General features: G+C 42.3%; 1 protein-coding gene across 2 annotated transcripts in view; it reads right to left on the bottom strand.

Annotated features, from left to right (window-relative positions):
- The window catches only part of LOC118115082 (EGF-like repeat and discoidin I-like domain-containing protein 3), a 111473-nt gene extending 98209 nt beyond the window's left edge, over positions 1 to 13264 (bottom strand). For both annotated transcript variants that reach the window (XM_035166025.2, XM_035166026.2), the window contains exon 1: positions 12848 to 13264. In XM_035166025.2, coding sequence (XP_035021916.1) covers positions 12848 to 12911 — 64 coding nt within the window. In that variant the 5' untranslated portion in view covers positions 12912 to 13264. The remainder of the gene's footprint in view (positions 1 to 12847) is intronic.
- Positions 13265 to 13936: the final 672 nt, after the last annotated feature.

Below are 13936 nucleotides of genomic sequence, written 5' to 3'. Positions count from 1 at the left end.
GCACATTAATAGACGAGCAAGAAGAAAATGGGCGAGAGAAAAATGCATTTGTCAGAAACTGTGTCACTAATTCACAGGATTAATGCATATTCAGAAGCACATGAAGAAATCTCTGTGACCCTGTTCGTTAAATGTTTACCTCATTAGCTCTCTTGTTGTCCCGATGTTTTCCATGTGGCATTTTGGATGAAAGGGAAATTATGCCACACAAATGCACTCTGTGACTGAGCGATCCTCTGATTCAAAATTCACAAAGGATTCACAAGTACAGAAAATTCTAATGTTTAGTCTCTTTTCCGTGCCTTTGCAAGTGTGTGGAAGAGACAGAGAGACAGCGAGAGCTTCAAAGAACCCAACACAAGTTTGATGAATCCAGAGAAAAAGCATTGAGAGGAAATTCTCCAAGTATTTATTCCTTGATCTTTACATTGAGGGAAACAGTACATACAGTATGTGGAAAATATGCTTGTTCGATTTCTTGCAAAAATATCAATGACCAATTAATACCACTCTCATGTCTGTTTGTTCAATATGTTAAATAGGTGGAGCTAGCAGCTAGTTAGCTTAGCATAAAGACTGGAAAAAGGAAATGTGTCAAAATTAGCCTGCCAGCATGTCTGAAGATCAATAATAATAATAATAATCTTCTAGTTTATGCTTTGGAATCAGTTTTTAAACTTCATCTAAAAACTACTATTTATGTTTACGTGATCCTGAACATAACTCTTTCACGAAGCAATGTTTTCAATTTTGGGGAGCAGACAGATCTTGCAGGGTCACAGCTAAAAGAAAATAGGAGAATGCTGTACTAATTCTTAGGGGAAACATCAGATTCTCCAGGAAATTTTAACTTTTTCTAATAATTTTCTACGCATTTTCCATGACTGGAAATTGGTCAAATGTTTCTAGATTTTTCAAGACTCGTGGGAGCCCTGAGAAGTGCAGAGATGATCCCTTCTAGAGTTTTTGAGTGAACTTCGCCATTCTAACCACTCAGAAAACACAAAAGTCAGCTCTGGAGTCTAATACTACCACGAACTTTAAGTACAGAATGTGAATATTGTAGCTTTAAATGTGCACATCCCAGCTTCGTGCAGTTAACTTCCTTGCCACCGTAAATCACACTGGTTTTTACGTAAAAGCCAACATACACTGCAGCGCCTCTTAAATCTCACTATAACAGTACTTTCACATGCCACTTCTCTTTGTTTTGATCTACTTACAATCTAAACGGAGACAAATGTTGAACAGATGATGCACGTGGCATTTCTCCACAGCACCACTGCAAATGCGTGTTAGGAGAACTCTTTCTGATCCTTGGTCCACTCTGCTCCTGCTGTGCTTCACACCCACTGGCTTAAGCAGAGCATTGTGTAGAGTGAAAAGGGCAGGCCTTGACAAATTGAATTTCTGCATCCTGCTTACCTCTTGGTCAGTGGACTTCATGTAGCAGCCGTTACTTGCTCAAAGAGCCTCGGTGCTGAGCAAGACGAGGCTTAGTGAACAGTTGCTTTATCAGTGAGAAGGTACAATCACTGGGGATTACGGAACATCTCCATTATGCATTGCTTGTTTTGTGTCAGTTTTAATCACTCAGTTTATTTCGGCTGTGGAAGCAAAGTTGGCCATGGAGAATGGAAATGAAACATTAGATTGGAAATGAAGAGCTGATGTTTGACTGAATAAAACACAAACAAAATCTTGCATCTGCTGAATGAATATATGCCACACAATATAGCACAGGCGTCTAAAACACACATCGAGGACAAATCCATCCAGTAGTTTTAAACATGACATTAAACCAAATCCTCACCCAGCTGCAGCAGCCACAGCTACGGTTTGATGTGTTATAATTATAACTTTGTGTGTGTGTGTGTGTGTGTGTGTGTGTGTGTGTGTGTGTGTGTGTGTGTGTGTGTGTGTGTGTGTGTGTGTGTGTGTGTGTGTGTGTGTGTGTGTGTGTGTGTGTGTGAGGGAGTGATATATCACACAAGATTCCTCTTCATTGCACTGAAGCTGTTTAAAAATACACTGAACTTCTTCAACTGCTAATTTAAATGGTCACATCCTTCGCCGCGTCGACACCAGATACACAACAAGATTTACGATCGCTGTGTTCTAGATGCACTTTCAGTTTGACTCTGCCTGTGTATGCAGTGGAGCACACCTACCTACAACAGCTGAGGCAGGTTAGAGAGATCACGCTGGTAAATATTTCATACACCTCAAACGGTGGTGAATAATAGAGAGACCATATTGTCAAACTACCTGGTTTAAGAGCTAAAAAAAAAAGAAGACGCAAAGACAAGTTCAGCACGGTCAAAGATATTAGTGGAGCTATTTTTGAAGTAGAGCGGGGAAACAACAAAAAGTGAGCAACATTTATATTAATAAAACTTGGGAAGAAGAGGTCAGTGAGGTCTATACAGTTCATGAATTCTATTCAACTTCATGTGAGAGTAAATGTCAAATGGGCAGTAGCCAGTGTGTCTCCATATGGTACAGCCAATAACACATGTGCATTCAAATAAAAAATTAGTGTAAAAAATGAAATTAATAGATAAAAAAGGCCAGTCAACGCTAACCCAGGAATTGGAAAATTGGATCCCCAATTTAGTCCAATGTTAGAATCAATGATAAACTAGTGTGAATACCTCTGCAAAGGCTAATGACATTTCTCACCATGTCAAGGCACTGTATGAAACACAAATTAAAATAACACTAGAGAAATCTAACTTGTTGCTCTATTGCTGCTAACGCGGTCCCACTATCATTAATAAAGTTTTTAGCATCCACAGACTCGCTTCACTGTTAATAGAGAAGGTACTTTCAACCCCAGATATTAGCAGGAATTAATTATTGATGAATCTCAATCAAATCGGATTTTCATTTCTTTTAGTTAAACCAGGATCAGTTCATTTTTCAAAATAAATTTTCAAGCAGTATAACACAAGCGGAATTTTGCCCATTGCTAAACTGCATCACTGCTCACTGGCACTTAGTTAAATTCATATTCTGTCACCAAGTCAAAAAGACCAGCAATGGAGCTGCTCTGTGTCACTCAGTGCACACATGAAACGACAGACAAAAGGCTGCTCCGTCACTTGTTGTCGCTGCCTCAGCCTCAGATCAACACTGCACATACTCCAATTTTATCCGGTTTCAGTCGGTCTGGTATCGCCCCTTATGTCCCTAAACATAATAATTTAGAGCAGAGTCATTTAATCATCAGTATCATTCCTGTACCTAACAATTACCAAAATGGTGCAACTTGTTACGACTAGGGTTGGGTACCGAAATCTGTACTTTTAATCACGTTAAATCAATCGGTGCCAGATTTCAGTACCTGTGAGCGCATCTGGGTGAGAGAGTATGTAAACGTGAGTGAGAGTGAAAGAGAGAATACGTTAGATAAAGAGAGAGAGCAAGACCATCTGACTCATCCCTGGAACGTAATCAAACCAAGCTCTGTTCTGATCAGAGCACACAGTCAGAACAATGGCGAGTCAATGGCGCAGACACCCAGGGAGCCATGCACGGCACCAGTGCACAGACCCAGGGACCGTCAGAGTGCGCACAGCCCGACCACAGCTGCACCAAGGCAGACACCCAGGGAGCCATGCACAGCTCCACTATGTTTGCTCAAAGTGTTCATTTGGGTCTTTTTAAACATGTTTGGAGCGTTTTTTTTACAGTTTCACTGGCTGTGTCAGTAATTTACTGCTCCTCTCTGTGTCTCTATCATTCACAAGCTACACAATTCAATCATAGTAAGCAAACGCTTATAGTGATGAATTTAGCCCAGGACAAATGTGATCACTATAAGTGGTTTCCACTGTACTGGAATTTCGTCGCGAGGGGGAGGCGGCACGGAATTCGACAGAGGCATATCTCTGCAGGAAAACCCCTGGTCGGACATTTGCTATACAGTGAGAATAACTTACTGAAAACAAGTACTGATGGGTACCTGTACCGGATTCCAGGTACAAGTGTCGGTTCGAATGTGAACGGTAACCTAGTTACAAGTCATGTCCTTTATGTAAGAGACAATGGACCATGATTACGCGATGGAGGTGATGATCCATTCTAGTTTTCTCAATGAGCTTTACTTATAGAGGTGAGTGGTTGCATTTTACTGATCTTCATATTAAATGGGATTTTCATTCTCTCTTTCACTACACACCCCAAGGGTAATCTAAAACATCTGGACTCATGACATTCCACTTATAAAAAATTGCACTTCACTTCTCAATGGAAAGCACATACTTCAAGCCATTACCTCAAATAACCATTCTGAAAAGTACTTGGACATGTTCTAGGACAGTTTGCTCATTTGGATTGGAGGCTTTCAGGTGAAATTGAGCATGTGCAGATTTGTGATATCTAAAAACATGTGAATATCCTTTTTTCACTCCACCCATTAACTGATATATTCCTTCTTGCACTCAATCACTCACCAAACACCCCCTTGTTGGCATTCAGCACAATTTCACATAAAATCAGTCCGGCTGACATGATGAAAAAGGGAAGCTGTTTTAAGTTTTTGGCAAATGAGTGAAGCATGGCTGCACAGCCACACTGTGAAAAACAGCCAGAATCACTGCCTAGAGTTTGTGTGATGACATTTCTGGGTTACCTCTCCAAGCTTTGAGCCGAGAAACCCATACGTCTGTGCATACATTTCAATCAAAGTAAAGCACACGGCAGAACAGGTATTGACTTAATCAAATACACGTCAAAACACTGTAAACTACAGAACTGATGAGTCTGGGAATGAGATGAAATGCACAAACAAATCCTCAGATGAGGGCCTGTGTCTATTACTGTGTCTAGAGAGGAAAGGAAATAGGTAATCAGAGTGACAAATTGGTGGAGAGAGCATAGTAGAAATGGCACCTGGTGCGATAAAGTTTTACATCGGACCATTAATTGTCAGACAGAAATCACTTTTTAATGAATTACATGAACATGTACCTGTTTTTTAGCTTCATGTACAGCAGAGGTAACCAACATGTCGATCGTGTTCAAATGGTCGATCTCGACATCCTTCACTGTGAATACCTTAACGCTCGGGCCACACTGGCAGAGCTGCGCGGTTGTCTATTGTCCACACCGGCAACGTGTCTGCTGCGGCGGAGATGCTGGTATATCTACTGTGTTTCCTTGAATAAAAGTATTTACTCAACAAAATGACATATGAAGCCGAACATCTTCCAGTCTTGAAATAACAATCAAAGCCTTGTGAAAACAAATGAATGGATTCAGTCAACAGATAGGCCGGAGTGCTTTTATTTTGAAACGGGTACAGGAAGTGTTGGAAATATGTACGCGACATATTCGACAGATAAACATTGCACACAGTTCACAGCAGAATACAGAGTGAAAATGATCTTTCACCACAGTTATTAAGTTTATCTGTTGAATTTCTGTCACAGCACTTCCTGTACCCATTTCAAAATAAAAGCACTGCAACATTTCTGTTGACTGAATCCATTCATATGTTTAAAAAAGGCTTTATTGTGGAATATTTGCAGGGAGCGGAGGTTGCACGGCTTCACACTGTATAGTACTGTTATTTATTTGACTAAATAGGACTACTTTTATACAGTAGTCATATTTATGGCCATTTTCAAGGCAAACCATACTTAAAAGTATGTAGCAGCTCTGCTGCAGAACATATTGTTTTACTGAGAAGCCACAAATTGTGCATTGAACATATGCTGTAAATATGAATAGTGTATATTGCACAGATATGAATGTGAATATTGTGCATTGAATAGTTAAAGTATGCTCGTACATTGAGCCTTTTGCAACAGAAATTGCAAAAATAATAAATTTGATCCACTTAACTAGGTTTTTTGGAAGATATCAGGGTGGTCGATATCAGCTTGCATTTGGAATTGAAAAATGTAAAAGGTTGGTTACCACTGATTGTAAAGTATTAACTGTAAAATACGGCAGAAGAAAAGGAGGGTTAAAGGTTCAATTTACCTCTATAACTCCAGTCAGGAGACTTTGAGATGGGGTTCATGATATAAGTATGTTTCTCGAATGGGAATGAGAAGCGAGCGTCTCTTCCAGGCTTGTTGGAAGTAAGAACTTAAGCCACCTGCATCCATCTGATCTCATATAAGTAGATTTGGCTTATTGAAAATTCAGTTGTGTTCCAGAGCCCAGCGGAGAGACTTTATCAGACCAAAGCAAAGCTCATTGCTTTAACTCCTCAATCTTATTTTGACTGAATCAGACTTAGCTTCAGTCGGCAGCAACTACAGCATGATTGTCCAAATAAACACAAGCAGAAATGACATAAGCTTTGGGTTTATTTCAAAAATAAGAATATACCCACAAAACCTCCACCCATTATTAACTAATTCTGAGCCTGGGTGGTCTACACACACCTGACAATGCTATAAAAGTGAGAGCATTACACACAGATTGTTAGGACAGAGGCTTTAAGAAGTGGAAAAAACAATATAAATCACAGGCACATACCCAAACACTAAACAACAGAGATTTTATATCCTGATAGAGACCAGATGTTACATCGCTAAAAAATGTGTCAGGAGCTGGCTTTCTTGTAGAGATTAAGGATTCAAACATCCAAAGGTCTACGTATCACTCATGCATCCGTGCTCAGACTTTGATCTTGTTTTCTTAAAGCTTTGGTCTCACAACAAAGTTTAAACAAGCTCAAACTGATCACACGTCTGTTGTTCAACACTTCATCCAAAACAATTCATCCTTTGTATAGATGTGCTGTGGAAAAAGGTGGGTCCTTTAACTCACGGCCAAAACTAACAAAGAAAAACGGCTGATACGTGTTCTGACAGGTTCACAACAGAATGGGTTGGTCCAGAGTGTTCAGTAGCCACTTCCACCCAAATACAAAAATTGTGCTTAGCTCGCAAAATGTCTGCATTGAGATCCACCCTGATGCCTGTCAGAGATATTTGTATTCCTGTTCCCCAACTCAATTCTCGCGCGCACGCACACACCACACACCCCCAACACACACACACACACACACACACACACACACACACACACGTACAAGCCGTCTAAGCAATAACTTAAGAGGCTGACTCACTCTTCATCGATAGAGTCAGGTGTTGACAAAAGAGATTAATTACAGAGTAAATTACATGGCCTTGCTTTACTGTTTGTTTGTTTGCAGTCAGCATACATAGTTGGTTGGATTCATACTTAAAGGGATAGTTCGCCCCAAAAGAAATTAGCTGTAATCTAATAAGGCTGCAGATAATGAGCCGGGCTGTCTCTAACCTGTTCAATAGAGGAGTATTGTCCTCTGTTCTGCTTGGAAACCTGAAGGGATAGTTCACCCAAAAATGAAAATTCAATCATTATCTACTCACCACTATGCCGATGGAGGGGTGGGTGAAGTGTCCACAAAACACCTTTGGGGTTTCATGGGTAAACAGGGTTTCAGCCAAATCCAATACAATTGAAGTAAATGCTGAGTCCTTCTTCAAACGTGAAAAAAACAAGAGAATAAAACATAAAATGCCTCCACACTGTCGTCCAAGTGTCCCTAAGCCCCGGCATTCAAACTCGACTTGAAACAGCATCATTGACACCATGTTTTTAGCCTAAATGTCCTCCTAGTTACTGCTGCAGTAACTGGAGCTATCGTGTGTTCTCGCAATACTCACGAGTTCCCCCGAGACGAGATGCAGTGAATTCATTCCCTCAAGCTGATCTTAAGATATCATGTTCAAGAAAAACAAACATACCTTCTTGCGGACACTGTGACCTTCACTTTTGACCCCCAAAATCCAGTGAGTTAATACTTGAGTCCACATTGTGCCAAATGTGAAATGATTCCTTGACGGCTTTATCACCTTCACAAGGCAAAAACTGTGCTTTGTGAGGTCAACGTGACCTTGATCTTTTACCTATAACCACTAAAATCATTGAAATATTCAGTTCGTCCTTGAGTCCAAGTGAATATTTGTACAAAATTTGAATAAATTCCCTCAAGGCGTACATGAGATATGGTGCTCAAGAGAATGGGATGGACGGACAACCCCGAAAACATAATGCCTCTGGCCAATGGCTCTCGCTGGCGGAGAGACACAACAATGTTATAATATTTTCACAATCATTTTAGCTTTCTTCCTGCTGAATCTTCACTTCAGCAAAAAGTCTGATTATTGTGGTAATCTTTATAAAAATTACAATAGTTAATCTGCTGACCGGCAGCATTTAACTTGTAGATACCACCAGTAACCGAATTACTAGGATGGAAATATTTGAAAGTGCAAGTTCAACAAAAAACTTGTTAAGTAAAGCTGGATAGTGTTTTATACCCACATACATCACACTGCAACACCTTAAAATGTAACTTAAAAAAGAAAACAATTTGTCTAAAGAACAATTTAAGACCAGCTGCAGCATAGAATCACATGATCTTCTAAAGTTTAAGATACAAATATTTTTAAAGACCTGAGACAAGACAGTAGTGAGTGTCAGCAATCCAGTAAGTTATGAGAGTTTGTTTGTTTTCTTCTCTTTTGCCACACACACGTACTGTGGGCTCGCTCTGTGGGCCGCCAAAAGTTGAGTCATTGATCGTGACCCAGTGGGATTACTTGAAACCAGCATGTGGTCTTTTATTTAAAACTACAAAAGGATGGGCTGCTGCATGTTCCGTCGCTGAAAAAGTAAAGTACACTCACCATGAGCTGACACCACAAACACAACAGTTTGGTTTGCAGAAGGCTCTTTCTGCTTCTTCTTTTTGTTTCTACACTGGCATTAATAGAACGATAAGTAGATCACTGTGTAAGCAGCCTTCATAACGTGCTGCATTTAGTAAACGATGGACCTTTAACAATTTTGGTTTCCAGAGTTTTGTGAATAAAAGCATCAGACATCGATTTGAGGACTTTGCATCTACATCCAGGAGCCTTGTGTGAAAAGTGGCTATTTTTACCACTGATGACTCCTTGTGTTCCGTGTGATGTGTTCAAACACGGCTCCTTTTCACAAAGTCGTGTAAAAAAGATTGATTTAATAAGCCTTGGGAATCCAGAACTTGACCTGAAGCGCAGCATGTTGCCAACACCAACACTTCAGTTGAGTGACGCGCTTTTGACTAGAAGGATACAAACACATATTTCAACAACAGTGACACACTTATCTCGTTGGTGTCTAAAGGCTTATACGATTGTGTTTGCTCCGACAACTTATTTTACCACCGCGCTGTCCATCCTCACATCAGGGCCGTATTTAAGTTCGCTGGAAAGCACTTCCTCAGCGTGTGTCCTTGCAACCTCCATAGCCGTCCCTCTCGTGCCCTCCCAATAAGTCAAGCATGAAATGTAGGCAGGACAACAGAGGCCTGACCAAAGCAGAGACAAACAGCACTGTATCCATTAACTTGTCAGCACGGCAGACAAATGAACTCTCCTTCAAGTATTAATGGGATTAAGGAGCCTCTGCACTGACAATGAAAAGCCCGATCAAGTCAACAACACAAACACACACACGCACACACACAATGAAAACTAAGTTAAAGACTATAGCTCATGACACCGCAGCAGCAGGAGAAGACTTCGGGCAAACGCTGAATCCCGTGCTGTGATATCCCGTGTGGCATTTACGTATGTGTGGGTTGTCATCCAGTGACTTGCTGTGATTTCAGTGGTTATCACTTCTACTGATCTGACAGGGGTCTGCCCTCTCTACACTGATTGAAGACGGTGCCATTTAAAACCAGATTGAAGGGCACGGTGGAGGTAGGTTGCCAGCCATTGTTGTTAAAAGTCACCTGTACATCAACCGTAACCTTCGGTGTCCGCTGAACATAATGAGATCTGAGATAGATGGTTATCATCGGCATTCATTTAAGAAGAACGTCCTCCTTTAATATCTCCACCTGTTTGAAAACTGTTTGAAATTAATTAAATCTTATTTAGTTTTTTTTTCAGACTTATGTCCAAAAGGCCAGAACTAGGGCTGCAACTAATTACTACTTTCGTTATCTATTATATTATTAGCCGTTATACCATTGCTCTAATTCTTAGATGTGTCTATAAAATGTCAGTAGATTGTGAAAGGCGCCGGCTTCAATTACCGAAATTAGCCCATTTGCGAATCTTTACTGGGGAAAAAAATTAAATAAATCTCCCATTAATGATCAAGAGTAATAGGGGATTAAGATTCGATTCCGACCCGGCGCATTGCTTCCTTGTTCTTTCTCCCTATTTCACACTGACCGCTGTCATATCAATAAAACAAAGGCAGAAAATGCCCATTAAAATCTGTAACAAAAAACTGTTTTATTAATTTTCTCTTTCGGCTCATCACCTACTTTGGAGCTCTAGCTAATACGATGCTACTACAGTAATTTGTTTACAAACCTAAGGTTGCAGTTTATTTCTGTGGTGATCAATACATTCATTATTTTTGGACAATTATGGCCCATTGTGCATTGAGTGCAGCAAAACGCTGCTTGGTGGAAAAATTGTAGTGAATTCATCTGTACTGCGTCTTATCCATTGCCATGATATTGACAAGCACTATTAAGTTACATCCAGCCAAAATGTGAATGTCTCTCATTTCCATCCAAGTCTATTGTTTATCCAAATGAACCAGATGCCATTCCTGCTAGAAGGAAGAAGCTGGAGTCTGTGAGTCCATCTGAAGCCCCAATTATTCTCCGAATCAAACTTTCTACATCGGCTTTGCAATCGACAGACTTCTTCAACTGTGTCGAGCCAGCAAGAATCTTTGAGTGAAATGAACAGTGACCCACAATATTAAGACTGATCATGATGCACCAGCAGCAGACAATCACATCCTATCTCCAGATGGCTGTCCATTTGCCACAGAGGCTCTAATTGCACAACCATTAAAATCAAGAGCGACTAAAATTAAGATGCATGAAAATCCATTAAAACTGTCTCTGTGTGCACCAGCACAAAAGAATCGTACATTTCCATAGAGCGGGCGCCCGCGAGTGCAGTCATGTGCTTTGTCCAGGCGGACAGGCACGGTCCCAAACAATGTGTGAGAGTCAGCACCAGTAACCAACCGGAGGAAGTGATGTATTGCACACTGACTTGGAACAATGCGGTCTGTTTTACCTGAAGGCGAATGTTTCTACCCCATCAATTTGTTTCAGTGGACAGAGGCAGCCTGCGACATCCTCGATAGTGTTTGTCCGAAGGCGCCTGCTGCCTTTGAGCAATGACAAAAGCCAAGTAGAACGTTGCTTTTGTAGAATTAAAAGAGACGTCGGACGATCAAATCACAGTGGATTCTTTCTGTCTGTTTCTTTGTAGGAAGGGAGTTTGAACGCTTTGGAGCCATTTTCAGTCTGACTCTGTGATGCTCTTTTTTCTTTTCTCCCTCTTTAGAAATCTTTAGAATAGACCACCTATGCTGTTAATGTTGCTAAAGTAGCTGCCAGCTCGACCATTGTGGCGAGAAGCATGATCACACGCAGATCAAACACTGTTAACACCCTCCGTCTCCTCGTCGAAGCGGCTCCTCACTGTGGATGAGGTTACAGCTGGGCTCAGTTTGGAAACAGATGGACAGAAATCCCATTGCAATAGCACACATTTATATTGGATACGATTAATTGGGGAGGGGGTTGGTTCAGGGTGTATTTTTAACTTGCTGAGCCTTGAAACAAGTGGACCCACAGCACCACGGCTCCCTGCGTTTTTTTCCCTCTGTATTCATTATTCCAGCCTACCGGGAAGTATTATGTCTTGTAACGGCTGACTCCGAGTTGATACCGCGAGGCTGAGGGAGCCGTACAAACTCCGCTCAAGGCACACTCCAGCTGTAGAGACGGAGGTCTGTCTGACATGTGTGACTCCTGAGGCGAGCATGTCGCTAAATGAATAGAGACAGGGAGGATGGCATGACCCACTTCCATAAGGGCTACGCTGCTTTATTTCCCCCAAACCCCACAGGTACAGTTCGGCACTGTTCCAGGGAGAGAAGATGTACAGCTGGCAAAAAAAGCTGAAATGTCTCCATCAGCAGACAAAACGGAAGGGCAGGGGAGGATGGGAGATGGCCTGAATGCTGATTCACTGGGTCAGGTGGATGCAAAAGCTTCCACCAGCCTCCTCTCCACAGAAAGCAGCCTGACAGCTTCTGGGAATTACAAGACTTGCAATGCGCAATCAACCCTTTTGTGATGTCATCCTAGTCAATAATATTATAGCCATGCAACTAATGCAGGCGGCTCTGAGGCACATCTCCTCTTACTGATAACATGGTCTGTGTCTGAAGCCAATAATTCAGTTACTTAAAGGGGGGGAAGTGGCGTCTTTTTTCCCCCCGTTCTGTCTTAATGGAACGGGGCCATGCACAGTAGGATATCCCCGGACGCACAGCCCACTCCTTTATCCACGGAAGCATCAGGGAGATAGATGGAGCAAACAGCTGAGGATTATCAGCGTGAGGGCGCACGGAACACAGGAGCGGAGCGCGGTTCTACCTTCAGATGTGCGCTCCGGGTGCACGGGCTCATTCCTCTCCATGCAGGCGGAATTACGCACGAGTCAAGCGTCCAGCCGCGCGTTGGATTGACTCAAACAAGTGTCTTATAAACACACAAATAAACAAAACTGGCCAAGGAGGTCGCGCGCGCAGCCCTGCATCAACAGAGCGGTCACATTCCACGAGCTCTCCACACAGACGCGCGCTACATTCTGATCAGCGGGGGCTCGATCTATATCCACTTCCCATATGTGAGGACGCAGCCATCGCTACGGATCAGTTTGTGGTACAGGAGGCTCCCACGCCGAGGAGCCGGTCGTGATAAATGTTTCTTTTCCCCCACTTTTCTCTCCCCACTCACCTTCCACACGCTGCGGGACAGCGGCGCTCAGGCACAGGGCGATGGACAGGAGCAGCGGTCCCATCCTGTCTCTGTCTCTCCCTCTCTCGATGGACAGGTCTCTGGACTTCCAAGGTTACGGGGCCAAATAAGCCAAAAGTTCTCCCTCCTCCTCGCGTCGCTGCAGGGTCTGGCCCGGGAGCTGAGTGCGTGGAGTGTGCGTGCGTATATGTCCTCTCAGGTGATGGCCGTGTGCGAGGAAGTCTGCGGAGAGTAGAGACGCGCACTCGCCTCTGCCGCGCAGGAACAAGTGAACGATGCCTGCCAGGTCCACCTCTCTCTCTTCCCCCCCCTCTCTCTCTCTCTCTCTCTCCTACCGCAGTGGTGCGATGTGCTGGAGAAAAGCGACGTGTGCGCTCAGCGCTGCCGGACAACTAGTGTCAAAGCACCCGCAGTCAGGGGAGCCATCACTTCCTGTCCACACCTCCACAATAAAACACGCCAATTAACACTCCTAAAAGGTTCAGTGTGTGAGATTTAGGTGAATTGGCAAGAATTAAATATAAAATAATGTTTTCACTAGAGTGCTCCATTGTTGTTTTCTTTGCCCTAGTATGAGCCCTTTATATTTAAATACTTTATATATTACGGGTCCTCTCTACGGAGGCGGCCATGTTTTTTTTACAGTAGCCCAAACTAGACACCTTTTGAGTTTTTATGACAACTGAAGGTTACCACTGGTTCTCTTTCATGTTTGGAAGGGGAGGGTGAGGTGAGGGGGATTCAGCTGCAACGTGCAACTTCACTAAATTATACACACTGTACCTTTAAACCTAAAAAATCCTTTCAATTAAAGGGGCGGTAGCAGGGGAGGGATCAGGGGGCCACTGGACCCAGCTGAAATCGGACTGGCCCCTGAAGTGCTCCCATGTTTTCAACAGTCTTTTTTTTGTTTGTTTGTTTTTTAATAAATTTGTCTCTTACTTACAACAATGTCCAAACATACATGCATAAAGTTGTAAATGAGAATAAAGTTGTAATATTACAAGAAAAAATATTTCGGTCTGTTGCCTGCGTTAAAATTAGGAATATGCAGCATCTTGTTAAGTT

The sequence above is a fragment of the Hippoglossus stenolepis genome, chromosome 9, assembly GCF_022539355.2.
Source record: "Hippoglossus stenolepis isolate QCI-W04-F060 chromosome 9, HSTE1.2, whole genome shotgun sequence".
NCBI lineage: Eukaryota > Metazoa > Chordata > Actinopteri > Pleuronectiformes > Pleuronectidae > Hippoglossus > Hippoglossus stenolepis.
This window is presented reverse-complemented; position numbering and strand designations above follow the sequence as displayed.